Source organism: Gymnoscopelus microlampas (assembly GCF_963454915.1).
Source record: "Gymnoscopelus microlampas genome assembly, chromosome: 12".
Classification (NCBI taxonomy): Eukaryota; Metazoa; Chordata; class Actinopteri; order Myctophiformes; family Myctophidae; genus Gymnoscopelus; species Gymnoscopelus microlampas.
In genome coordinates, this window is record NC_139949.1 from 50,269,010 (window position 1) to 50,296,668 (window position 27,659).

General features: G+C 41.2%; 3 protein-coding genes across 4 annotated transcripts in view; all 3 read right to left on the reverse strand.

Moving 5' to 3' along the window:
- Nucleotides 1-27,072, reverse strand: LOC311057875 (uncharacterized protein). Of its 2 annotated transcripts, none has more exons than XM_084075005.1 (3): nucleotides 27,051-27,072; nucleotides 4,624-4,725; nucleotides 1-4,001 (listed from the first exon to the last, which is right to left on the reverse strand). In XM_084075005.1, the coding sequence occupies exons 2-3, from the start codon at nucleotides 4,691-4,693 to the stop codon at nucleotides 2,536-2,538; spliced, it is 1,536 nt and encodes a 511-aa protein (XP_083931131.1). In that variant the 5' UTR covers nucleotides 4,694-4,725; nucleotides 27,051-27,072; the 3' UTR covers nucleotides 1-2,535. The 2 variants fall into 2 exon arrangements, with proteins under 2 accessions (XP_083931131.1, XP_083931130.1); XM_084075004.1 differs by lacking the exon at nucleotides 27,051-27,072 and adding an exon at nucleotides 11,240-11,399.
- The window catches only part of LOC311057417 (uncharacterized protein), a gene marked incomplete at its 3' end in the record, with an annotated part of 440,186 nt that overhangs the window by 149,521 nt on the left and 263,006 nt on the right, over nucleotides 1-27,659 (reverse strand). The window lies entirely within an intron of this gene.
- The window catches only part of LOC311057874 (uncharacterized protein), a 258,441-nt gene continuing 248,413 nt past the window's right edge, over nucleotides 17,632-27,659 (reverse strand). Inside the window, exons 2-4 of the mRNA XM_084075003.1 lie at nucleotides 22,076-22,174; nucleotides 20,497-20,787; nucleotides 17,632-18,814 (exon numbers count right to left, since the gene is read on the reverse strand). Of these exons, the coding sequence (XP_083931129.1) occupies nucleotides 17,760-18,814; nucleotides 20,497-20,787; nucleotides 22,076-22,174 (1,445 nt within the window). The 3' untranslated portion in view covers nucleotides 17,632-17,759. The remainder of the gene's footprint in view (nucleotides 18,815-20,496; nucleotides 20,788-22,075; nucleotides 22,175-27,659) is intronic.

The window sequence follows — 27,659 nt, forward strand, 5'->3', positions numbered from 1 at the left end:
TTTAGCCAAAAAGTACAAAAGGCTTTATTTGGAAATTTACGTTCATCATCAATAATAAAAGGAGCATAACATTCAATAGACTAAAACAATGTAACAATGCACTTAACAATAAAAACCTATTTGCCTATAGGGCCAGTGCTGGGGAGTAAGGGGGAGGATGGGCAGGCCGACCGACCCAGAGGAGGGGGGCACCCCAATATGACACAGCAAACTAGTTTAGAATGGATTACACACCAAAGCATAGCAAAAAGGGGGGGGGGGGGGTTACCACAACCAAACTGGGCGGCCGTCACCTGCTCTCACACCAGCGGTCCCCAGCAACAGGCCTGCAAGACGCAAGACAGACAACAGGTTGGATGTGCCGTGGAAATAGATCAGAATAACAATCCCCCCCCAGTAGAATAGAATGTATCTGTAGGCCTAGTCTTACAAATAAACAGTAACCAAATAAACAATAGTACGAAATGAGCAATAGTAACCAAAAAAACTAAATAAAAAATAACAATATAAACAAAAGGAATGAACCACGACGCTGACTGTGAGCTGGAGGTTGTGGACCGAGGAGACAGGTAGGAGTGCCTCAACCGACAACCCATATAAGGGTATAGGCCCGGTTGAGCCACGGCAAAGACAGCTAGTCGTTTAGGAGCGGAAGGAATCTCAGAGTGGTGCGTCGATGTAAGATGGTTCTTAAGGTGTGGTAAAACCACAACCCGCAAAGCAGCAGTGTTATATCACGGGGCCTGAAACAATAAACGTCCGTGTCATTCTACCATTTATAATGGGCCTACTAACATTCATTAAGACAGGAGCAGAGAGACAGACAGTAACGTAGCAAAGGCGGAAGCCACAATGGCCTGCCTGCAGTGGCGGACACCGGTAAGAAGTGAACTGAAATAAAGGCCACCGTTCATGGTCATTACAATGCCCACAAGACATTAGATCAACTTTATACAGCCGAGAAGGAGGACCACCAACGTACCCTCTGTGCAGCGTGGAAAAGCACCACGCGCCCGGAGCGAAACACCAGCAGAATGGGAGACACACACCGGGGCTACAAAAGGACACAAACGGTCATGGTCAAGTTCACGACCATGTACCACGCAGCATAAGGCAAGTGCATAAACAGCCAGATGGAGAGACATGCCTGCGCTGATGCGCGATGACACACACACACAGGCGAGCCCAACAGGCCAGCCTGGAAATGGAAACACAACCAGTGTGGAGACAGACAGCTAACTGTGGTAGGAGGTGTGCTGCTTTAATACTGATGCCAATCAGCCCACTGATGAGTGGGCGGAGGATGGGCCGTGGGTAGAGTGGGCACCAACGCCCATCCTGCTACACTTACTTAGATGAGTGACTCACCACATGTACGTGTACTGGGGCAAGCAGATCAAGGTCATAAATCATGACAGTTAGGTGCCTTCGCATTGAACTATTGTGACACTGGATTCAATAAAAATCCTGGCATGCATTAATCACTCATCAAGTAGGCCTACATATCTTTTCTCTTCTTACAAGTTTCCTTATTCATGGCATTTTATCCTTGACGTTTCCGTGAGAAGCATTCAACATGTAATTATTACGTCTAATAAATCAAATCAAGTGTAGCTTGTAGTGTGTCTTTTTTCCATTGTTACATTTGCATGCCCTGGACTTTCTCATCAACAGCAGAATACCTGATCACCTTAATGGAATCCACACCGTACGGTACCTTACCAAACCAAACAAATGATTTAGCTGGTAGAACTTGATTTAATCTCCTTCTGTCCTCAAGTAGCACTGTCATTTGAAAAGCCAGCAATCTCTATAATAGCCATATGATGTATAATACGCACCCACTCACCTTTGCAGTTAGTGGGCCTTTTGCGATGGAAGCACTGTCAGTATTGTACTGATTAGACTCCATTTCTATTATCCAAAATAATTAGGATTTGTTTTGGGTGGTTAAGTGGCTCAGTAGGTAATGCAGACATACTATTGTTTTAAAATGTGCAGCACATTGGAATAGACCCTATGACACATTACGAGTCTATTAGTATACATTTTGGTCAAATGATTATTTTGCATGTCCACTTTTTTGTGTGCAAACAAATCTGATTTTAAATTGACATGTCGATTGCATCTCAATCCATGCCCATCACTTGTCAATGTGTTTTCTTGTCAGCCATACACTCATGTGTCATTTTTTATTTTCCGTTACTTAAAAAAAAATGGCAGTAGCAAAGATATTTTTTGACACCCTCTAGTTCTGAAATGACGCCTCTGTACGTAGTGTACTCTATAAATATAGTATACATACTGTGCAGAGACATTGGTGACAGATGGACCAGCAGACACAGACGACTGGCGTTCTATTTAGCATGTCACCACTTTAATGCAGAGGCACAAACATGATGTAAAAATGGGCTAATCCATAAAGCTAATGGGTCAGTTTGGCCAGTCATGGAAGACGATGCCTACATCTACCCGAAACACACAGAGAGTCGGCTGACGTCCTTATGTAACTGATTGAAAGTCTTGTCACACAGTTTACAGTGGAAAGGTTTTTCTACAGTCTGGAAGGTGTTTCTTCAGGCCAGCTGAATGGCTGAAACTCTTGTCACACAGTCTACAGTGGAAAGGTTTTTCTCCAGTGTGGATACGCTGGTGTTTCGTCAGGCCAGCTGAAAGGCTGAAACTCTTGTCACACATTTTACAGTGGAAAGGTTTTTCTCCAGTGTGGATATCGTGGTGTTTCTTCAGGCCAGCTGAATGGCTGAAACTCTTGTCACAGAGTTTACAGGGGAAAGGTTTTTCTCCAGTGTGGATACGCTGGTGATTCCTCAGGCCAGCTGAGTAGCTGAAACTCTTGTCACAATGTTCACAGTGGAATGTTTTTTCTCGGGTGTGGACACGCTGGTGTCTATTCAGGTCACTGGAATGGCTAAAACTCTTGTCACACCATTTACAGGGGAAAGGTTTTTCTCCAGTGTGGATAAGCTGATGTCTTTTCAGAGAAGTTGACGTAGTGAAACTATTGTCACAATGATTACAGTGGAAAGTTTTTTCTCCAGTTTGGAGACGCTGGTGTTTATTTAGGTGACCTGAATGGCTTAAACCCTCGTCACAATGTTTACTGCGGAATGGTTTTTCTCCAGTGTGGACACGCTGGTGTCTATTGCGGGCTGATGTCTGACGGAAGCTCTGGTCACAATGTTCACAGCGGAAAGGTTTTTCACCAGTGTGGATACGCTGGTGTTCCTTCAGATGACTCGACAACCTGAAACTCTGGTCACAAAGTTCACAGTGGAAAGGTTTTTCACCAGTGTGGACACGCTGGTGTTCCCTCAGATGACTTGACGACTTGAAACACTTGTTACACTGGTGACATTTGTAAGGTTTTTCTCCAGTGTGGACACGCTGGTGTACCTTCAGATGACCTGACCCCCTGAAACACTGGTTACATTGGTTACATTGGTGAGGTTTTTCTCCAGTGTGGATAAGCTGATGCGCATTCAGATTACTTGACACCTTGAAACACATGTTACACTTGTTACATTGGTAAGGTTTTTCTCCAGTGTGGACACGCTGGTGTCTAGTCAGTTCAGTTAACGATCTGAAACTCTTGTCACATTGTTTACAGTGGCAAGGTTTATCTCTAGTGTCAATACGCTGGAGAGTCTTCAGGGGACCTGACTCACTGAAACTCTTGTCACACCGTTCATCATCCCTGTCTTTAGTGGTCTCCTCCCAATCATCACTGTCATCAGTGACTTCAGTGTCAGATTCATGTTCAACTCCAACTTCAGAGCAGTATGTAGAGATGTCTTCATCATCTTCTTCACGTTTCACTGCTAGTAATGTCAACAATGACTCATCAGACTCTTCTGGTCTTTGAAGTAGCTCTTCCTGTTCCTCTTTAATCTGTGGAGGCTCTGGTTCCTCCTGGATTAGACTGGGGCTCCTCTCCTGTTCAGGAGAAACCTCCTCTTTACACACAATCATGTGCAGGGTGTCTAGGAGCAAAAAAAAACATGGTTGAATACTGGATTCCTAAAATATAAAACAATTTTTCCATGCTTCATGTTCCATGAACAAAATGAGCTATTGCCTACTTAGATTGACCAGTTACTAACTAAAGGTTATTACAGATGTTTCTGGAAACTGAAGTCCTGAAAGAATCAGGTTTCAACGTTTTGGCAAGATTTTAGCTAGATTTTAGCTAGATTTTAGCTAGATTTTAGCTAGATTTTAGCTAGATTTTAGCTAAATACATATTCTAAAAATATATATTGGGAGTAAATTAGGCCGTAGGCCAAGCCATATACAACAGGTATGCCTGTCTGTCTGTAGGCCTATGTATGTACAGTCTGTCAACTCCAAAGTAGACCAATCACAGCTCATGCCACTAAGTGCATGACATTATGAAACAGAGCCACCTCCAGACATGAAAAGTTGACATTTCTGGTGAAAAGCGTTGACGTAGTTTAAAATCTATGTAAACTGATTTTTATGACGTGGCTCTGTATGTCTAGACATTTTTGCAGTTTACATTGCTATTGTATAGTGTAAATTTGATATTGTGACAGCCCTACAGAACAGAAAATATGAAAAGAAGAATAAGCACATGAAACTTACTGAGTTGTGGGTGGTCTTCAGGTTCCTCCTGTTTAATAGAAATGTCCCTGGCTGAGTCTGGAGAGTTCATCTTCACCTGCAGTCTTGAATCCACACACTGGTCTGAAATGAAGGAATTGAAGAAAAAAAAAGTTCAATAACTGGAGACCTAGTGGTCTCAACAATAATATTTGCAAAAGGTAAAGGAAATTGGCCTAAGCCCAACTGGGTGCAAAGATTATGGTATGTATATGTTAGGGAAGATGTGTCATGAGTACGAATGGTTTTATGTAAAACAGAGGAAGCACAGGGTGTGTAGAATCTTAGTTAAAACATTGGGCTGTGACCCAAAATACATCCCCAAGCTACAACTTACAGGTTAGTAACTTTTCTTTTTTTTTTATTACTTTAATTCGGTTAATTTGGTTCCAGAACACATATTGCACTAAATCCCCCCCCCCCCCCCCCCCCCCCCCCAAATAACGACCAACAACAACAAGAACATTATGCAAAAATGTTTTTATAAGTTTTATTTTTATTTTTATTATATATATTTTTTTCATACATTATTTTTAGGGGGTGCTGCAGCCCCCTCAGCACCCCTACTTCCCACAGCAATGTCCCCATAGTTGATAAAAGTATACACTAAAATCTATAAAGTCTTCTGGTTACCGTCATTTGGGGTTACAGGGGATGGCAATTGCAATCAGAATCAGAATCATATTAAAAATGTTCAGCTTTCATGTTAAATTTCATGTTAAACTGTTTTCTTTTTGTACATATCCTAAGTTTAACCGCAGAAATTAAACCGGTAATGTAACCATATCCCATGTGACCTGGTCCTAAACCATAGCACCCCCAATTAATACATACAGTACAGTATGTTATGTACTGCAGCCTATGTTTTGTACAGAGAGTGCATCTGGATCGTTTGCCTGATGCCAGTCATGTGGATCTAGTGACCAACAATGGGGAGGTTTTTGTCACTGACTGGCTATAGTATACAGCATATGGGCAACTGGCGGCCCGGGGCCCACATGCGGCCCCCACCTTCACTTAATGCGGCCCCCAGGTTAATATCGGAATACTGATATATTAATTGATTTAAGCTGCTACAATTCCAAACATGCAAACATGACGCACTTTAATTACTTCAGTCTATATCAGTAGTGTAGTAGTGTAAGTATAAAAATTCTATTGTCTTTTTTATGTCTAATATATTTGTATTTGAGTTCATAAAGTTAACATTAGTATAACTAAATGCATTTGAAATTAAATAAAAATGTAACTTTTCAGGATTCCAAATAAAAAATAGCAATAAAAGAAATCTTCAAAAATAGCAGATCTACAAGCTCAAAACACGTTGCGCTGTGACACGTTTTGAGCTTGTAGATCGGCTATTTTTGGTACTTTTGTGTGACATAGATTGGCCCGACAGTATATGCAATGTGGCCCTCTGGAGTGAGAGTGGAAATATAGTGGCCCTCCATCATCAAAGTTGCCCACCCCTGGTATACAGTGTCCAGGGTGTGCACAGGTATGCACTCACTGACTGGCTATGTACAGTATAGTATCCAGGGTGCACAGGTATGCACTCACTGACTGGCTATGTATACAGTGTGTCCAGGGTGCACAGGTATGCACTCATTGACTGGCTATGTATACAGTGTCATGGGTGTGCACAGGTATTACCTGTGCACACCCATGACACTGTATACATAGCCAGTGGCAGTCAGGTATGTATGCACTCACTGACTGCCACTGGCTATGTATACAGTGTCCAGGGTGTGCACTCACCGCACGTGATGTTTGGAGCGACAGTGTGTCATTGCCAACACTCCCGAAATGTGTTGAGCAAATGTATTTAAAACAATTGCTTCCAAACCGGCCGGTGGTCTTGATTATTAATCGGACGCATGCTCACACATCGTGAGAGTGTGTGCGTGCAATGTCCTTAACCAGTGTGTCTGTGTGTATAGGGCACAGGCTGCCCCGTCAAGGGGTCATCAACATGTCTGTACATGGACAAACATGTCCGTCGCAAGACTTGTCTATGTCCGTGGTACTTTTTTTCTTTTTTTACGAAAAATGTTGTCTATAATGGCGTCTCTTTTTTTTTATATTCACAATCTAATCTTCAAAAATGTGTTTGAATAATTTTGGTGGCTCATAAAGTGTCGGGATGACATGCTCATTAATATGTTGCAGGAGACTTGTGGTATTGTACGTGATACCTGTACCACATGCATCAAACTATTGTGACACTGCATTCCTTTAAATCCTGCCATGCCCTTCATGAATGGGCATGGCATACCGTACATACCGTTTTCTATTGTTCCATCTACATAAAACGCACCCATTCACCTTTGCAGCTATAGATGGCCCTTTTGCTCCTGCAATGTAAGATGGAAGCACTGTCTGTACTGATAAGACCCAATTATTGAAATCCCAAACATGGAATATACTTGGACCATGCCACATTTAATGCCCGTCTCAGGACTGCCCTGCCAGTATACAGTGGATAACTTCCCAGTCTCCAGGTTTTCTAAAGTATAGCTAATCACTTTAAGTCTGACATCCCAATTTTGGGTGTGTCATTTAAGGTTAAAAAGAAAATATAATTTCTGATCTACAAACTCACAACATGCCTTGATGTGTTGTGAGCTTGTAGCTTTGTTTCCCCCCCCCCCCCCCCAAAAAAATAGATTTATGTTTTATTTTCTTATAAGTGGCTCATTTTAAAATGTGTAGCGCAGTGGAATAGATCGAGTAGTAGACACTATGGCACATCAAGAGTCCATAGTACTGTATACATTTGGGGATAGGCCTATGTATGTGTTTCTGGTAATATTATCGATCACTTGTTTTGCATGTCAGTTGAGGGAAAGTGTTTCAAAGCGTCCACTAAAAACAATAGCAACTCAATTATAATAACACTCAACAAGCATAATCCATGGAAACCCTTGATCCACAGCCTCACCACCAGACCTCCTCCTCACCTCTGATCAAAGTTAGGCACCTTTGCATCAAACTATTGTGACAATGCATTCCTTTAAATCCTGCCATGCACTTCATGAATGGGCATGGCATACCGTACATACCGTTTTCTATTGTTCCATCTATATAAAACGCACCCATTCACCTTTGCAGCTAAGTGGACCTTTTGCTCCTGCAATGTAAGAGGGAGGGAGCGGAGGGGGAGACAAAACGCCCACCTTTATGTCGGTAGGCGCTATACGTCAGACCTTGTATGTCACTTAAGATGGAAGTACTCAGTACTGTCTGTACTGATAAGACCCAATGATTGAAATCCCAAACATGGAATATACTTGGACCATGCCACATTTAATGCCCGTCTCAGGACTACTGAATAACTTCCCAGTCTCCAGGTTTTCTAAAGTAGAGCTAATCAATTTAAGTCATAAGACATCCCAATTTTGGGCATGCCATTTTAGGCTAAAAAGAAAATAGAATTTCTGATCTACAAGCTCACAACATGCCGTGCTGTGTTGTGAACTTGTAGCTTTGTTTTGTTTTTTATATATAAGTGGCTTGTTTTAAAATGTGTAGCGCAGTGGAATAGGTCGAGTAGACACTATGGCACATCAAGAGTCCATAGTACAGTATACATTTGGGGCTAGGCCTATGAATGTGTTTCTGGTAATATTATTGATCACTTGTCTTGCGTGTCCGTGGCAAAAATAAAATATTGATGGAAATGTCCATCACAAGCTGGCATGGTGATGACCCCTGGCCCCGTGACACATTATTTTGCCAAATACACTCTTATATTGTACTTTTGACCTCGTTGTGTTGTGTTTGGGGGTTTAAAGAACAGTGGGTTAAATATCATTTACCAACAACAAAGCAGCTATGTATGCAAAGTAAACATTTGTGGACACGAATCCTAATGCAGGTGGCCACCGTTCCAGGTGCCCACTCTTCCTAGTGCCCAGTCATATGGCACCCAGATGTCCTAATGCCCAACCAGTGGCGGCCTTTCCTATGTTTCACCCGTTTCAATTGAAACGGGCCCCCAACCTCAGGCCCCCCCCCCCCAAAAAAAAAAAAAAAAAAAAAAACTTTTTTTTTTTTTTTTTTTTTTTTTCAATATATTTTTTTACTCGCATCCCAGTCCGGGGCCCGCCTGTGGCTGGCCGACGTCCAAGAATTTCATACAAGAAGATGATGTAGATCTGATTGAATCAGGGCTCAGCTCAAGTGAATCATGTGAGTGAGTTGTTTTAGCTGTCTGTCCATGGTGGAAGTGCAGATAGCCTAATTAATTTAGTTCGAAAATGCATCATTATGGATTGTGGAAGCAAACCAACTTCAGTCCACAATTTTTTTTTTTATTAAAAAAAAAAAAAAAAAAAATGTTTTTTTTTTTTTTTTTTTTGGGGGGGTGCATATGGGGCCCCCATATGAGCTCTTGAAACGGGCCCCCAGATCATTAAGGCCGCCCCTGTGCCCAACAGAGGTGGGCTGCCGGTGGAGCCTGGAGAAGGTGCACGTGTGTGACCGCGAGAGAGCTGTCAACACCTAGAACAATAGCCCTCTACCTGGCTGCATTGCATAACGTTAGGCTACTCGAGAAAAGCCTTGGAATTGAATAATGCATTCCTTTAAATCCTGCCATGCCCTTCATGAATGGGCATGGCAAACCGTACATTTCGTTTTCTATTGTTCTATCTATATAAAACGCACCCATTCACCTTTGCAGCTAAGTGGACCTTTTGCTCCTGCAATGTAAGAGGGAGGGAGCGGAGGGGGAGACAATGTCAAGACAATGTGTTTACATTCCTCTCACAATGAGAGACATTGGTCTCTGCACGGCAGAGTGCGTATAAGGGCATTCAGCCAGATGAATGTAATCATCACCCCAATCTGTACAAAGTTACCGGTTAAACAGGTAGGCTATCAGGTCTTGATGTTCTATGACTGTCTGGGACAGTCATAGAACAATAAGGGTGACTTGGCTGAAACCCATGAACAAGCTGGCTGCAACAGTCATTCAAGTATGTTGTCAGTGACAAGTTGTCATTATTTGAAGTATAGCCTACTATATGTGGGTGAGTCTATGTAAAGGGATTTTATATCAAACTAAAAGGAAAATAATTAATTGAAACAAAAACAACAATTAACAAGGCAACTAAATAATAAGAAATATAATAATTACAAAAAAATGGTTTTCCATCACATATGTTGCATACAGTATTTCAACTAAAGCCGGGCAGCTGCGTGCACATGCGTACGGGTGCATGTGCACGTGACGTCATTACAATAGAGCTCCACTAGCTCAAAAACCCACAGCACACCACTGGTGCCCACCTATCCTGCTGTATCCACTAGTTGTAATGTGTTTATGATCACATTTAATTCTAATCTATCAAGTAAGAGCAATTAGATGTAGGCCTATGTCCCATCTTAAATGATGATTCACAAAGACATAAAAAAAAAAACAAAATAAAATAAGTAGTGCTATGAGGTTGAGCGTCGGCAGGAACTGTGTGACGCGTTTCCAAACAAAACCAGACAACTTGCTGTTACGGTGATTTATTAATACAAAAATAATAAGGTCCAAAAACTGTTGTACTGACAATTAGAATGAAACTTAGACGCTAAATGCCCTATAAAACGCAACACGTATAAAACGGTCAACAGAAAATATTGAGCCTAGCTCACCCCCATTCTCTCACTGAATGCCAAGCAGCCTGAGACACACAGCGGAATAGCTGTAGAACACAACTAGACGTATTTATGATTCTGACGTTTTCAATCTACAAGAGTTGTAGGGTTCACCCCCCATGGACACAGGGACTTTCTGCACTATACCCAGTAGACACTCCAAACATGCACACATTGAAAATAAAGGTAAGGACCCCACTCCCCAAATGTTAACTCTCACTACGGGGTAGTAGTTTAATGTAATAATCCATATCTTTCAATAAAGAAGTGTTTTAATGCCGTCTGTGACCGAACGCCATTTTTTCACCCTCGTTTACTTCCTGTTTACATTGAGTGTAATTCCGGGTTTCACCAGATGGGCGCGTCACTGCCGCCCATTGGGAACTTCCGACAGAATCGGCCACAGACGGCATTAAAACACTTCTTTATTGAAAGATATGTATTATTACATTAAACTACTACCCCTTAGCGAGAGTTAACATTTGGGACGTGGGGGTAAGCACCTTTATTTTCAATTTGTACATGTTTGGAGTGTCTACGGGGTATAGTGCTGAAAGTCCCTGTGTCCATGGGGGGTGAACCCTACAAGTGTCGTAGATTGAAAACGTCAGAATCATAAATACGTCTACGAGAGTTGTATTCTACAGCTAACACCTGATGTAAGTAAAGAAGTAAGTAAACTTACTAAAGGTAATGAACAGACACACCGCAGGAGCTAATCAGTCAATTACTGTGGGAAGTGGGACATCAAACCAAAGCGTGGGAAAAAACAAACAAAAATAAGATAACAAGCAAAATATAAATGTTGGCTCCTACAGCATGTATTTTATCGATTTTGACATTTGCATATACGAAAGTAAAAGTCAGACTCGATCAAATACATCTATGATAGTCTAGATCTAAGGCTAAGACAATGGATTAAACACAACATGAATGAGTTGATCTTTACCTGCCGTGTTTGAGTGGTTGAGCTGCTAACAAACGTCCTCCTGCTGCTTAAATAACGAAGACACTGTTTTTTAAAACGACACGTTTATGTTCTTTGTTTGTCAACAGTCACAGTGAACAACACGCTGTTCTCACGCACCTCTGACGAAGAGACGCGTCCAGAGTCCAGACAGACAGAGTCAGAGACTGAGAGACGTGTTGAGCCTGAAGCTGTAGGAGAATAAATGATGCGTAACACGGCACGCGCAGGCACAGGCACGCTCACAGCCACCGGTAATAGACCTGTTATGCAAAGTGGCCATTTTGATAGCCTACTTTTTATTGGCTCATGAATCTAGGGCAGGGATCTTCAAAAGGGGGTCCGGCACCCCTAGGGGGTCCTCAGAGTTACTACAGGGGGTCCGCCAAATCTTTGTGTGATAGGATTTTTTTTTTTTTTTACATTAACCACTTGAACCCTAGCATCCCTTTGAGAAGAACTTTAACCAAAAATCTAGAAAATAAACGCCTTGCGCTTATTTGAGCTTGTAGATCGGCTATTTTCGGCAAAGAGGGGGAAAAAGAGCAGACCAAGTACAGAGTGAAAGTTTACTAATATTGACGGTTTAAGTCGTTAAATGTCTGAAAATACACATTGACATGAATCCAACATCCATGAAAAGCTTTAATCTGCAACACAATTTTATGTATTTTATGGTGGGGGACTGGGGGTCCCTGCTTCATCTCTCTCTCAGTTAGGGGGTCCTTGGCCTGAAAAGGTTGAAGACCCCTGTCATAGAGGTATAGGTTTCCTCTCCTAGTTAGTTCAGTTCTGAACAGTTAAATAACAGAACACAGACGCAACACTGTACTGCATTGTGGGTATGGTCCCGTCAGCGTTGTGTCGGTCATCATGAACGAACGGCTCAAATGAACCAGTTGGTTTTGGGCGGATTGGGTCCGTTTTTTTCCCGTTTTTGGTTTCTTTATTTCGGTTTTAGGGTTACAAAAAAAAAAAAATATCATTAAAAAAAGAATATATATATATATATTAATATATATATATTTTTTTTTTTACCAAAAAAATCGGAGGCCCCCCCAGTTGGAGGCCCGGGGGCTGTAGCCCCCCCTAGCCCAACGGTAAGTCCGGCCCTGCTTATGCGACTGTTTTGGATTGGCTGAAGAGAAGCGTTCACCCATGGTTCACCCACCGTCCCTCTTTCCTCATTGGAGGACACGAGCTGGAGGGCGGCCTCTCCCTTAGAAACAGGCAGCTTTCCTGATTGGACTGAACGTGAGGAAGGCATGGACTCTGGCTAGCCCTGAAACATATTACTTACATGACTGTCATACCATGACAGTCATGGTGCCGAGTCCACCCGGTTTATAGCGGTGTTCGATTTTTTGTTATTTGCCAACTCTCACATGTACATAAACGTTCAGATTTCAAATATAAAGTGCTTACCCCCGAGCCACGGATGTTACAAGGCGATCCGGACCACGATAAGTACCCGTATCTCCCGTATTGTTCAATAAAAAGCATTTTAATCCCATCGCAAGCCATTTTCTTCTTTTTTTTGGTAATGTATCAGAGTGCAATACACCTCCCAACCATTAGTGTCGCATGGTTGAAAGAATCGAGAGAATTTGGAGAAAATGCTTTTTTACAAGCGTCATGTCATGTCATGTCATGTCATGTGAACCATGGCTAGACTCTGGCTGGACTGTGTCTGTGGGGTGGGTGGGGGAGAAGGAACCGACCGACCGAAGGAACGAACGAAAAGGGAAAGAGCCAAAGAGGACTATCGTTCACTCTCTGAACGAAGTGCTGTGACCGACTTGTGAACCATGTGACCTGAATAAAATAAACTCTAAGGCGGTCTCTCGCTCATTGACTGCTGTGACATTCTTTCTTCAGAGCAACTGGCTACAGATGTTCTGAAGAAAGAATGTCAGCTAAGTCAATCAATCAATCAATCGTGACTGAAACGTGTAAAGACTGGCAGTATAAATATATGAATGTCAAGAAAATTACGAATATCATTAAAATATGTGAATGACATGATTACATATGAATAACAGAGCTATGCATACATACACCGTACAGAACATATTCTTGCTTGTGAGTGCATGTTGTAATATTGTATTTGCCAGTGGTGATAAGTACATTTACTCAAGTAGCCTACTGTACTTAAGTACCATTTTGATGTATTTTTTTTTACTTTATTGGAGTATTTCCAATTTTCAATACTTTTACTACTTCTACTCCACTACATCTCAGAGGCAAACATTGTACTTTTACTCCACTACAGTTATTTGAAAACTTTAGTCACTAGTTACTTTGTAAATCATAACCACTTCAGCCATGGCTATGTGAAAATAGCCAATCTACAAGCTCACGTGTGGTTTCGTGACGCGTTGTGAGCTTGTAGATCTGCTATTTTCAAAGGATTTTTTTTCCGAAGGCTTTATTTTAGGCTATATATTTTAGATCATAATTAGTACAATTAGTACAATTGGCTCATACAAATAAATCACCCACTTAAACCTGCTTTATACCTAAATTGTACCGAGGTGTTGCATACCACCTATTTTTTTAAATATACTTTTCTGGTTGAGAGCAAACCCAGGCAATGCTAAAACAGCGCAATATTATTGAGTTGTTGTCATGTAATTTTGAATAGCTGTATACTGTACCTTCAAACCCTACAGTAACAGGGGATGTTCATGTACAATTCTCCAGCAAATTGAAAATGAGAATTAAGTGTATCAGGCCAATATAGTAATCATACAGGACAATATTGAGGCTCTATGTGCTTTGCCCCAAGACAGGCAGTGTATTAAAAATGAAGCATACAATATAGAATGAATAATAATAATAATAATAATAGATTTTATTACACACTTGAATTTTTTTGGCAAATCACAAAGTGGTACAGGGTTTGAAAACAAATACGGAGACATAAGTAGGGAAGAATATAATGAATACCAAGACCTACTACTGTACCAAGAGTGGTACATTGTAAAGTCATTTAATTCTAACACAGCTCATTTTCATGTCTACTCAGGTTTTTGTGTGCACCCAACAAGTGCTGCTTGTGCTCCTTTTTATGGGGCCAGGCTTCCAGCATGGACCCATATTGTTATTCGCATTATTCCATTTCTTCTTCTGCCACTTTTGGCAGTTCTGGCTGAACCGTGCAGTCGCTTTTTATGAAACTCGGCCATATGATAGATGGTCATGAAAAACGATCAAGAAATAATTCTCACAATCTTTCGTCAAAAGGTGGCGCTATAGCACTCAATTGAAAAATGCCAACTTTGAACAGGTACAACTCATGCCGTGTTTGACCTACAGCCATGAAACTTCGATGCACACATGCGTCTCCTCATGCTGAACAACTTTCACACTCTGACTTTTGACCTCTGACCTTTAGATATCCCACCATTTTGAATTATATGAAAAACAGTTAAAACCTATCTCCTCCTGGGATTTTTGAGTAATCTGCACGAAACTTTTTACACATGAACTTTGGACCTATACCAAAAAACGTTTGCAAAATATCTTCCATAAGTGAAAAAATGAAGCTTTAATGAGCCAATGAATATTGCAGTTTTATGACAATTATTCATCTGCCCCTAACACATACATGCAGACTTACCATTCTTTGAAACTTTGCAGAAATGTAAAGGGCCATTCCAAATATCACTGAAACCAATCTTACTCCAATTGGTCAAACGGGGGCGCTATAGCAATTTTTTGAAAATTGAAACTTTAAACAGGCAAAAGTCATGCCTCGTTTGGCCGACAGCCATTAGACCTGCTTACACATGTGCCTTGACTAATGAGGAACACATCTATCACGTTGACCAGTAAGCACCGCCCTTAGATTGTCCGCAATCTTGAGCAGTTTGAAAAACACTTAAACCCAGGATTTTTCAGCTATTTGCGTGAAACTGTATCATCATTGTGATCTCCTTTCACAGGTTCTTGTCTGTTGGTGGCTTCTCGCTTAAATGTGTGCCCCACAACCTGAAGGTCACCAGTTCAAGCCTCACTTGGTGCAGACTTCATCTGAGTTGCATTTCACACAACATGACTATCAATGAATACATCTGCAATTGTTAAAGATAACATGAAATACTTAATTGAGTGTTTTTTACATACAGCTGATCTACAATCTCACAACTTTTCAGATAGCAATGAGAGTATGTTTTTTCAATGTATAACATACTTCATTGTGAAAATAGCCAATGTACAATCTGACAACTTTTAATGGTTTGTGAGCTTGTAGATCGGCTACTTTCACTAATTTTGGTTCTGAGGAGATGTACAATTTCTTCATTGGTAAATGGTTTGTGAACGAGTGATCTTAGTGTTAGTGAAACAGGGGCTTGGGTCATGACAGAAGGCAAGAGTTTGTGATCCTCAACAGACAATATCAGCCTGGACAAAGATATAGCACTATAGGTAGTGTTGCAGCTACCTAAGAGTGCTTCATGACCGTAAGGTTGCCGGTTCAAGCCTCACTTGATGCAGACTCATTTAAGTTGAAATGAAAAAAACATGACTCAATCTATTCCGTTTCCATGGCGCTCTCTCTCTCTCTCTCTTCAATCTATTCCATTTCCATGTCTTTCTCTTCAATCTATTCCGTTTCCATGTCTCTCTCTCTGTCTCTTCAATCTATTCCATTTGTCTCTCTCTATGTCTCTTCAATCTATTCCGTATCTATCTATCTATCTATCTATCTATCTATCTATCTATCTATCTATCTATCTATCTATCTATCTATCTATCTATCTATCTATCTATCTCTCTCTCTCTCTCTCTCTCTCTCTCTCTCTCTCTCTCTCTCTCTCTCTCTCTCTCTCTCTTCTCTCTCTCTCTCTCTCTCTCTCTCTCTCTCTCTCTCTCTCTCTCTCTCTCTCTTCTCTCTCTCTCTCTCTCTCTCTCTCTCTCTCTCTCTCTCTCTCTCTCTCTCTCTCTCTCTCTCTCTCTCTCTCTCTCTCTCTCTCTCTCTCTCTCTCTCTCTCTCTCTCTCTCTCTCTCTCTCTCTCTCTCTGAGGGGTGGCCATAGCTGAGTGGTTAGTGAGCCCGCCTAGGGAGCCAGAGACTCTGGTTGCCCCAGGTACGATTCCAGGCCAGGTCAGCAAATGTGTCGATGAAATGAAATTTGTCCCTGAGCAAGACTCTTAACCCCTAATTGCTCACAGGCACTCATTGGAAACAAGACCGCAAGGACTTTCATGAACTGACCTGTTAAAGGAATTATCATTTCTCTCTCCTGGCCCCATATTATCGCTGCTTGCAGCTATATTTTATACTTGTATTGCAATTAATTCATTGTTCATTTCAGTTTACAATATTTACATATCCATGCAATTGTTTTGATCGTGTCAGATACAAATAAGCTAAAGTAGAACAAAAACAAAATTGCACAATTTCAAATCTAAATTAAACAAAAGTCCACATCAGTATTCATCAATCAGTATCATTCGACTTCCAATACAAATAAATAATACTAATAATAGCAATAATGCTAATAATAACAATACTTATTATGGTTTTATAATAAAGATGATAATAATAATAATTTGAAATAAATATTTAAAAAACTTGGGGGAAGGCTGTGTGTGTTCTATGATGCAAGCACTAATGCGCTTCTTGTAAACATCAACATCCTCGCCGCATCTGTTGCACAATGTGTATCACGTCATTGATTTATACTCAAGAGGGCATTACATGACAAAAATAACAGATCTACAAGCTAACAACAATTTACGGTTACCTTGTAGATCTGTTCTTTTTGTTACTGACATCTATGCAACGATTACAGTAGATCCTGATGCGAAGCGGAGGCTTGCCATCAATTATCCCACTTATTACACGGCTACTTAATGAAGAAATTAATACATTGTCCCCAAAAGTAGCAAAACAAAGGATTTCCTTGCCTACGGTAATGAAAGTAGGCTATTCCATTACTTAATGCCAGGTCACGGTGCGTCCAGTGCAACGTGTCGCCCAGGTTACTGGTTACTGCATTGTCTATTTCTCGCTTCAAATGTTTTCAAAAACATTCTTGAGAGCAATGCTTAGCTGTAAATGATATTGTGTGTTTGTTTACATTGCTGCTGTGTTGGATACAGCATAAAATAAAGCAGTGCAGATTGATATGAGCAGGTGCTCTGGCCTTTGATTAGACAGCGTTCTGTTATTGAGCTCAGAGGTCAATATTCAGAAATAACACACTGCTGAATGCAGAGATTGAGCGATCAGAATCAAGCATCCGATTGACCGATCAGAATCAAAAGCATCCAACCAAGCCGTGTAATAAAATTCATTACATCACTATTTTACCACGTTACATGTTTTACGTAGTGTGAGACATGATTTGGGACATGTTTTTATGATCAAAATCAATATGGGACATGTTTTTATAAACAAAATCAATAGCCAAAAACAATACATAGTGAAGTATTTTTCAAAACATTTATGTCCAGGGCTGGAAAACGTTTTTTCCCAACATCCTGTACCCGACTCACTGAAACTCTTCAGCGTGGACACGCTGGTGTTTCTTCAGGTCACCTGAATGGCTGTAACTCTTGTCGCAATGTTGACAGTGGTAAGGTTTTTCTCTAGTGTGTACACGCAGGTGTGTATTCAGATTACTTGACTGCAAGAAACTTTTGCCACAGTGTTTACAGTGGAAAGGTCTTTCCCCAGTGTGAAGACGCTGGTGTGTCTTCAGAGCACTTGACTGTAAGAAGCTTTTGTCACAGTGTTCACAGTGGAAAGGTTTTTCGCCGGTGTGGACACGTTGGTGTATATTCAGGCCACTCGAATGACTGAAACTCTTGTCACAGTGTTGACACTGATAAGGTTTTTCTCCAGTGTGGACACTCTGGTGTTTCTTCACGTCACCTGACTGAGAGAAACTTTTCCCACAGTGTTTACATTGGAAAGGTTGTTCTCCGGTGTGGACACGCTCGTGTCTCTTCAGGTCACACGACTGAAAGAAACTTTTTTCACAATGTTTACAGTGGAATGGTTTGTCTCCGGCGTGGAAGCGTTGGTGTCTCTTGATGTCATCTGCCCGACTGAAACTCCTGTCACATTGTTCACAGTAGAGAGATTTGTCTCCCATGTGGACACGCTGGTGTGTCTTCAGACCGCTTAAATGACAGAAACTCTTGTCGCAAGTTTTACAGTGGAAAGGTTTTTTTCTGGTGTGGACATGCTGGTGTCTCTTTAGGCTACCTGATTGACTGAAACTCTTTGGACAGTGTTTACAGATGTGCGTTTGCTTTCCTGTGAGAAGCTGATGTTCCTTTTCTTCCCCTTGTTCAGTTAAAGTGTCTTGGTCAGTGTCTTGGTCAGTGTCTCCTTGGTCAGTGTCTCCTTGTTTCTGGCTGGTTACAGAGTTTGTGATTTGCTGACAGGCTGCTGAGGTGATCTGTCCATTCCTCAGCATTTCGCAGTAGAGATCGTTGTGGCCCCTCTTGATGTGTTTATAGAGGAGGACCTGAGACGTGAAGGCGTATGGACACTCAGAACAGGAGAAGACATGAGTCTGGGAAGACTGGGACATCACTCCTGAGAGAGAGAGAGAAAGAGAGAGAGAAAGAGAGACACACTTGTAAATGCCCCAACCCCAACATCTGTGCAACAGATACATTATAATGATGACGTGAAAAGAATGGACAAAACAATCACCTAATAACGTGTTCGAGATCAAAATCACAGCAGGGCATTTCTAGTGAATCATTTACCCTTGGCTTCTCTATAGTCTATTAGCTAAGCCAGTGGTTTCCACATATTTAACCACATGAACTCCTACTCCTCCTTATTCTGGGACAGACAAAAATCACACCCAGCGTGACTAAGCGGTGCCTACTCTGTTTAATGAGTATGTGCTGTTTTCAGGCGGTACTACCCTATTTGATGTGTGGGCGCTGGTATTCAGCCAGTAATACTCTGTTTGATGTGTTGATGCTGCGATTCAGACGGTACTTCTCTATTTGATGTGTTGATGCTGGGATTCAGACGGTACTGCTCTATTTGATGTGTGTGTACTGGTATTCAGATGTGTGTTTAATTGGTGTAATTGGTTGCATCTTTGTGTTGGAATCGGCTGCAGCTGTTGATGCTGTGCTCATACATACATACATACAGTACATACATACATACATACATACATACATACATACATACATACATACATACATACATACATACATACATACATACATACATACATACGGACAAACACAAGCGGTCAAATGTAGGACAGTCTGGCACCGCTCAAAAATAGCCGATCTACAAGCTCCCAAGGCGTGGCAATGTGACGCATTGTGATGGATGAGGGATTCCGGTGAAGTAGGGATGGGCATTGTTAAGATTTTATCGATTTGGTTCCGATTACGATTCTGCTGATCGATTCCGGTTCTTAATATCGATTCCCCATTTTGGTTCCATAATGATAAATAAAAACAACTAAACTAAAAAACTAAACTAAAAACAGGTCAAATGTTTAGATAACAAATTATCTTAATTATTTTAACCGATAACTTAAGTAAATAGTATTTATTATTAGTTTAGTTCAGTTCAGCTATACTGTACTATACTATAATTTGTTTTGGTTATTTCAGGTCCTGGGACAGCTTTTTTCTCAATGAATCACCTAGGACTCACCTAACCCCAGTTCACTTTGCTAGGCTGGGATGGCTCAGGGTAGAGGACAGAGAACAGCAACTTGCAATGGGCCTCGTCTTCAAGATACTCAGGAGATCAGTGCCCGTGTATCTGTAAAACTACTTCACTAGAGTGAGACAGGGAGCTCCACTGATCTCTTACCCCCGACTACAGCACAAACATGGGGATGAACAGGGCCGTGCTTTGCTGTACACAAGGTTCGGCGGCCGCCTGGGCCACCACACAGGCAGGGGGCCCCATGAGAATTTTTTTTTTTTAAATAGAAATAAACAGCTTTCCCATCCCGGATGAATGCATTCTACCGTTTTGCCACCAAAACGTGGAACATTCTACCACCAGCCATCACACTTTGTGACTCCCTATCCTCATTCAAAACCACCCTAAAAGAGCACCCGTCCGCAAATTGCATCAGGACTTAGATATGTCTTTAGCTTGCCACCAGAGCAAGTACTTGCTGTACTGTACTACCATTTTTTAACAAAGTGTTCAATCAATCAATGACAATATGTCTCCCTCCACATTTAGTGTCTTGTGTGATTTCAGTGTGTTTAAAGCTGACTAACCTCCATTGGTCTCCTCCCAATCATCACTGTCTTCAGTGACTTCAGAGTCTGATTCAAGTTCAACTTCAACTTCAATTTCAGAGCAGTGTGAAGAGATGTCTTCTTCTTCTTCATCATCATCACTTTTCACTTGTGATGTCAGCATTGGCCCATCCGTCTCCTCTGGTCTTTGAAGTAGCTCCTCCTGTTCCTCTTTAATGTGTGGAGGCTCTGGTTCCTCCTGGAGCAGACTGGGGCTCCTCTCCTGTTCAGGAGAAACCTCCTCTTTACACACAGCCATGTGCAGGATGTCTAGGAGCAGAAGAATAACATGAACAAGTTCTGGTTACATTTCTTAGCTCAAAATACATATACATTTTTTATATTATCTCAATTTATACATTTATTTAACCCTAACTCGTTCATTGTCAAATTATGAAACAATATCAAAATATAATAGAACAAAGAAATCCATAGATCTCTTTGTTCTATTATGTGCTCTAGAGGTGAAAAGGTAGCAACTACAGTCCAGTAGGTATGAACTATGAAGTGCTCAAGAACTACTTTAGTACAGATTCCAGAACAAAGGGAAGCCCTTCTGTTCACTTCTGGCAGACTCACACTACTGTGACAAAAGCAACCCGATCTCACACAACATACAGTAGGTGAAATAGCACGGATGTCATTCCGTACATTATGGGTTCCCAAACTTTTCAGCCCGCGACCCCAAAAAATTGCGGCTATAGACGGGTTTCCTGTTAGTAAACATGAGAGGATATGACCGCGCAGAGGAGGGGTAAGCCCATAGAGGGCGCCATTACCCGCAGCAGCTCTGGTCAAATGTCCATTCATAAAAGAAATGATCTTCACCGGGTTTAATGAAAGTAGATTAAATTGTGCAGTTTGTAATACCTTGTTTACTCAATAAAAATGATTTGTCGGAAGTTGGATCTGTTTGTATATAATAGCAGCATTATGCCTATTATGCCTATAATAGCAGAATTCTATCTAACTCCCGAACATAACAACAGAGTGAACGGCGCAACAATTCGTTTCCCCCGAGCATGCGCAGATTGCGCATTCTGCTCTGTGATGACGTCGGGCGGAAATCCGTCTATTGACACCTAAACCTGGTGGTAATTTATGCACATAAACTTGCATGGATTTGTAATGTATTAAAATGGTAAAATGTGATATTTGTAATCATTTTTAGATTGTTATTCATCCATTCTGTTGATTTTTTTTTTTTTTTAATGACCCAAAATAATTACGTGACCCCACCGCCAGTGACCCCAACTTTGGCAACCCCTGCCGTACATAGACGACTAGAAAACCCAAAAACCTGTGCACAGGCACCTCGTATCCCCTCCATTGACTTTACCATGTCGGAGAAATATTAGAAATATTCTACTGTTCTAGAGCAACATGTTTTTATTCTATTACTACCATTACCTTTCTGTCCTATTTTATTCTTATGTTATCTTATTCCACAGTACTGTTGAAGCACAATCATTTCAGCAAGCAACTGTATTGTATGTACATGTGACAATGAACACCTTGAAGCTAGAGAAAGAGAAGAAAGCGAGACAGTGCAACTTACTGCGGTCTGGGTAGCATTCAGGTTCCTCCCGTTTCATTGAAACGGGTCTGGCTGGGTCTGGAGAGTTCATCTGCACCTGCAGCCTGGACTCCACAGAGTCTGGAATGAAACAATTCAAATCCCAGAGGAGTTTAGGATTAATTAAGAAGAGAAACACTCAACTTCAACAATAACAGACAATTTTGAAGGAGTAACTTATTTGGCCTATCAAACCGCAAATGCAGTGCTGCTGGGTTTGTTAAGGTGGGACCATTTCAATTCAATTCAATTCAATTTTATTAAAGTGTCAAATCACAACAAGTTGTCTCGAGACACTTTACAGAAAAGAGACCCGACATCCCACCCTGAGCAAGCAATTTTGCGACAGTGGCAACAAAAAACTCCCGCTTAACTGGAAGAAACATCAGGCAGACCCTAGGCTCTAGGGTGGCGGCCTTCTGCCTCGACCGTGTTGGGGGAAAGAAGAGAGAGAGGGAGGGAGAGACAGACAGACAGAGGAGAGACAGAAAGAGATACAGTGCAAGTAGTAACAATAACAATAGTAGCACATATAATAGTGTAAGATAGTATATGATAATATAATATAGTACAGCAATAATGTGTATGCAGTATATACTAGTATAATATAAGAATGTTAAGATAATATACAGTATAGTGTAGTTTTGTGACCATTTGTGAGTTACACAGACAATCGTCCATTTTTAATAGTACATACATTTTATTCTTATTTGATAATATTTAATTAACCGTTAACGAGTTCCGGTTAAAGGTTTTGAAAACATTTCAAAATGGTCATCTTTAATATCTTAACCCATTAAGACCTGAAGCCGATTCTACAAATGTCCTCTAAATCCCAACAGTATTCTGAAAAAACGTATGTTTCTATATCAGTGGTGCTCAAACCTTTTCATGTCAAGGACTCCCACAATGATATGTATTTGGCCGCCGACCACCATCTCAAAATATTTTGTTCCAGGGACCCCCAGAAGCAAAGATTTGAGTTAAAAATGTTTTTCAAAAATAGCAGATCTACAAGCTCATAGCGCGGCACTCGGTGCTGCGCTATGAGCTTGTAGATCTGCTATTTTTGAATAGCCAAAGTGTAAAATAATGCATTTTTAGCTCAAATGAAAAAGTTACACAGATGCGTTCTAGGTCTTAATATCATAATATCATTTGAAGTTAGCAACACCTGTCTTTAGTCACCCTATCTGTATTTATATTACAAAAACTTGTCACTTATGTAGAAAATCATTTGCTTCTAAAGCAGGAGTGTCAAATTACTCTGGCAGGTTGTTTTTGTAATGTTATTTTGCAGTCATGTACAGCTGCTCTCTCTCCTCCATTGCCACTGCTCTGCTGCCAAAGCTGCTGTTGTGAGAACATGGGAAACAATGGAGGCAGCAGGTACATCATCTCAGCCCTGCACACCAGTGCTAGCCTGACACTCAGCCTGAATTTTCATTTCGTTTCACTCCATTATTCAGTCTGAAAGCCCTCTCAATGCAGCCGGTTGCTGAGATGGGGGCGTGGCCAAAGTTTTTTTTTTCAAAGACTCTTTGGCGATTGGTTCGTACTGGATTATCCCGATCCCGATTCGTCGATCAGATTTTCAACCGAGGCTGAGACCTCCTATGAGAGCGTCACCAGACCAGAATCACCTGAACATATTTTTTTAATGGCCGTGGCTAGCGATTCACGGGCTGGAGCCAGGCTACACCAGTGCTGCACTGAAGACTGTTAAGGAGAGACAATCAGGGACTAGAAGACAAAGTGAAGCCATTCCCTGCCTTCTCTATAAGCACCGACATGACGCATGAAGCTCAAATAGGAATGTTGATGTGCTGATGTGTCATCAGCTGATATGCCAGTGTAAAACTTGTAATTACAGGCAATTCCTTGCCACACTGGTTGAGGCTGCTGCACTCAAGCAATACTTTCCGTAAGGTCATTAAATTTGACTATTCATGAAGGACAAAGTTGTTATAGACCGTGTTGAAATTAGGCATGTAGCTTTAATGTAGGTATTAAAATAAAATACTATGAATTCATCATCATTTCAAGTGGGTGGGTGGGTCTCCAAGTTAAGAGTGCATACCACATAGTTATTACATCTTTGACTATTTATCATGTCTTGGTTTAAGAAATCAGACCCATAACACTGGCATTAATCACACACACACACACACACACACACACACACACACACACACACACACACACACACACACACACACACACACACACACACACACACACACACACACACACACACACACACACACACACCTGTAAGTGTCCATTTGGAACCCCCTCAAGGAACCCTGAGGGTGCCTGGACCCCACTTTGAGAACCACTGTCCTATAAGTGTTTAAATTACACAGTGGTGTCGGATCAGTACTCGCTATTGACCGATACCCAAGTTATGGTTATCGGAATCGGTATCGGGAAGGAAACATCGGTACGTCTCTAGGTGTAAACTTGTGATGAGATTATATATATTGTACACACTATATAACTTGAAAAGTATATTCAATAGATTTCACTAGACTCTGGAGCAAACCTTTGGCCCAATGATAACAGCAGAAAAGTGGGTTTGGGGCAAATCTGACAATTTGCAGCTCATGAACAAGAATTTTCAATCGCGTGCATTACCTGGATGGGTCATCGTACAGCTACACTAATACTACTACAAAGTCAGCCTACTACTATCACCATAAGAATATATTATATGATGTCTCAGCGGGGACTGCCCATAAGTCAGACATCCCATTACTCCGACTACGTGGCTTCCGCGTGCGGTTAAGGTTAGGGTTAGGGTTAGGTATAGGGTTAGTATAGTAACAGATTATGAGTCATCAATAACATCTCATGTTTCCGATTGAAACTGATATCATTTTTTCTTATCATCACCCCCACCACATGTTAACTTCATTCCCATAGTTGATAAGAATGTACATTAAAATCAGTGTTAAAATAACACATGGAACCAAATGGACCCATTACTGTAGTCTACTGTATAGAATACTGTAAATATAGTATACTGTACTGATGGGTCATTCTAGGCCTGACACACTTACAGCATGACAAATGTTTTGGGATATTGTTGGTAAGGATCCACTGTCTGGTGCGTGAAGACACAGAGCTGTTTTCGTGTTTTGTTTGCACCTCAGTGCTTGACTGCATGGAGATATAGCATACATGGGCAACTGGCGGCCCGGGGGCCACATGCGGCCCCCACCTTCACTTAATGTGGCCCGCAGGTTAATATGGGAATACTGATATATTATTGATTTCAGCTGTTACAATTCCAAACATGCATACATGTCCACTTTAATTACTTCAGTCTATAGTAGCTTAATGACTAGTATTAAAATTATATTGTCTTTTTATAATAATGATAATGATAATGATTTTATTTGTATAGCGCTTTTCTAAACAAAGTTCCAAAGTGCTTTACAGACATGTCAAAACAAGTAATAAAAACAACCAAGCAATAGTAACAACATAACACAACAACAATATACAATAATAGAAATTAAAATTGAAAATAAAAAGCAAATAGACTTAAGAAAAACATTTAGCATACAAGTGTGTTTTCAGGAGAGATTTAAAAGAAAGCACCGATTGTGCCAGCCTCAGCTTCTCGGGGAGGGAGTTCCAGAGCCCAGGGGCCCGGATCGAAAAAGCCCGCTCACCCCGGGTAACACGGTTTGCTGTAGGAGCGACCAACAGAGCCTTGCCTGAGGATCTTAGGTTACGCTCCGGCTTGTAGGGCTCCAACATATCACAGATATACTTGGGAGCCTGTCCATGCAGGGCTTTGAAAGTAATGAGTAAAATCTTAAAATCGCATCTTGCGCTAACAGGTAGCCAATGGAGAGCCGCCATGTCCAATGTATTTGTATTTAAGTTCATGAAGTTAACATAAGTATAACTAAATGCATTTGAAATTAGATAAAACAATTACTTTTCAGGATTCCAATTCAAAAATAGCAGATTTACAAGCTCAAAACGCGTTGCACTGCGAAGCGTTTTGAGCTTGTAGATCGGCTATTTTTGCTATTTTTGTGTGGCATAGACTGGCTGCCCGACAGTATATGCAATGTGTTCCTCTGGAGTGAGTGTGGAAATATAGTGGCCCTCTCCATCATCAAAGTTGCATCACCCCTGATACATAGCCACTGTTATAAAAACTGATGTAACTAGAGTTACACTCATTGACAAATAGTGGCATCATCATCAACAACAACAACATGCAAAAACAATGTATGTACATGTCATGCTGCTGGTGGTCTGCTCATAATTCCTACAATCCCATTATTCTGACCGTTGGGTTAGTGTGACTGACTGAGGTGTTATAATGAGGCCACCTTGCTGCTGCTGGAGCTGGTTGTTTATATCAGTGGTTCTCTCAAACCTTTTCATGTCAAGGACCCCCAAATTGACACGTATTAGCCTGCGGATACCCATTTGAAAAGATATGGCAGGAACCCCCATAAGAGAAGATCTTTACGCTCTAGCAGTGATCCTCAACCATTTTAATTTCAAGGACCCCCAGTTTAACATGCATTAGGCTGCGGACCCCCTTTTATGGCATTTCTATCTCTCGGACCCCAATTTATATTGTAAAATCAATGTTAATTTAACTCTGACAGTATACAAATGGAACCGTTATTGAGGGTCCATTTGGTTCAATTTGTACGCTCTCAGAGTTACATACCCATAAGGGTCCATTTGGTTCAATTTGTACGCTCTCAGAGTTACAGACCCATAAGGGTCCATTTGGTTCCTAACTATCCATCATTTAGCTGGGGACCCCCTGGAACTCCCTCAAGGACCCCTGGGGGTCCCCGGACCCCACTTTGAGAACCAATGGTTTATATAACATTAATGGTAGATTTAGGAGGAGCAATTGTGTTCCATTCTAAATGATGAGTGAACAAAGAGAAATGGAACATGAGTTGATCTTTACCTGCTGTGTTTCAGTGGTTGAGCTAACGTCCTGCTGCTGCTTAGCGACGTTTAGAAAAGACGTTGCAGTCAGTCAAAAACACAGTTTAGGGACAATTTATATTTAAAACATCACAGTGTGTTTCAATGTTTCTCTCGTACGTTAAGTTCAAAACACAAACACTGCACTGCATTGTGGGTATGTATGTTCCTCTTCTTCTGAGTTTCTGGCAGACTACTAGACGACAGGTTGACGTATTGCTGCCCCCCACTGTTCATCTTGGGTAGTGCCAGAGTCAACTGATTGATGAAAATGGTGTTACTAATCATTAGATTTCACAATTTTGTGCACCAAGACTTAGGGCCAATAGAAGGTATACAACAGACCCACAATCCTATTTTGTCAGTTCTCTCTGCAAACATGGCTCTGGTTGTATATTAGCAAATGAACTGTATAGCCTATATACATTATATACTTCTTAAGATGCATATACCATACCATGCCTGCTTATTTTTTTTTGTTTAATACTTGTTCCTTTTGTCTATATTATTTCTCTATTTTAACTCTTTGATACGCCACGCACGCACGCACACACGCACGCACGCACGCACGCACGCACGCACTTGTAGA

Bases quoted from the DNA above. Each gene is read 5' to 3' on its own strand.
- LOC311057875 (XM_084075005.1), bottom strand. From the start codon at position 4,693: ATGAACTCTCCAGACTCAGCCAGGGACATTTCTATTAAACAGGAGGAA. The intron at 4,002-4,623 runs GTAAGTTTCATG...TTTTGCTCCTAG, and splicing joins TGAAGACCACCCACAACTCA to ACACCCTGCACATGATTGTG.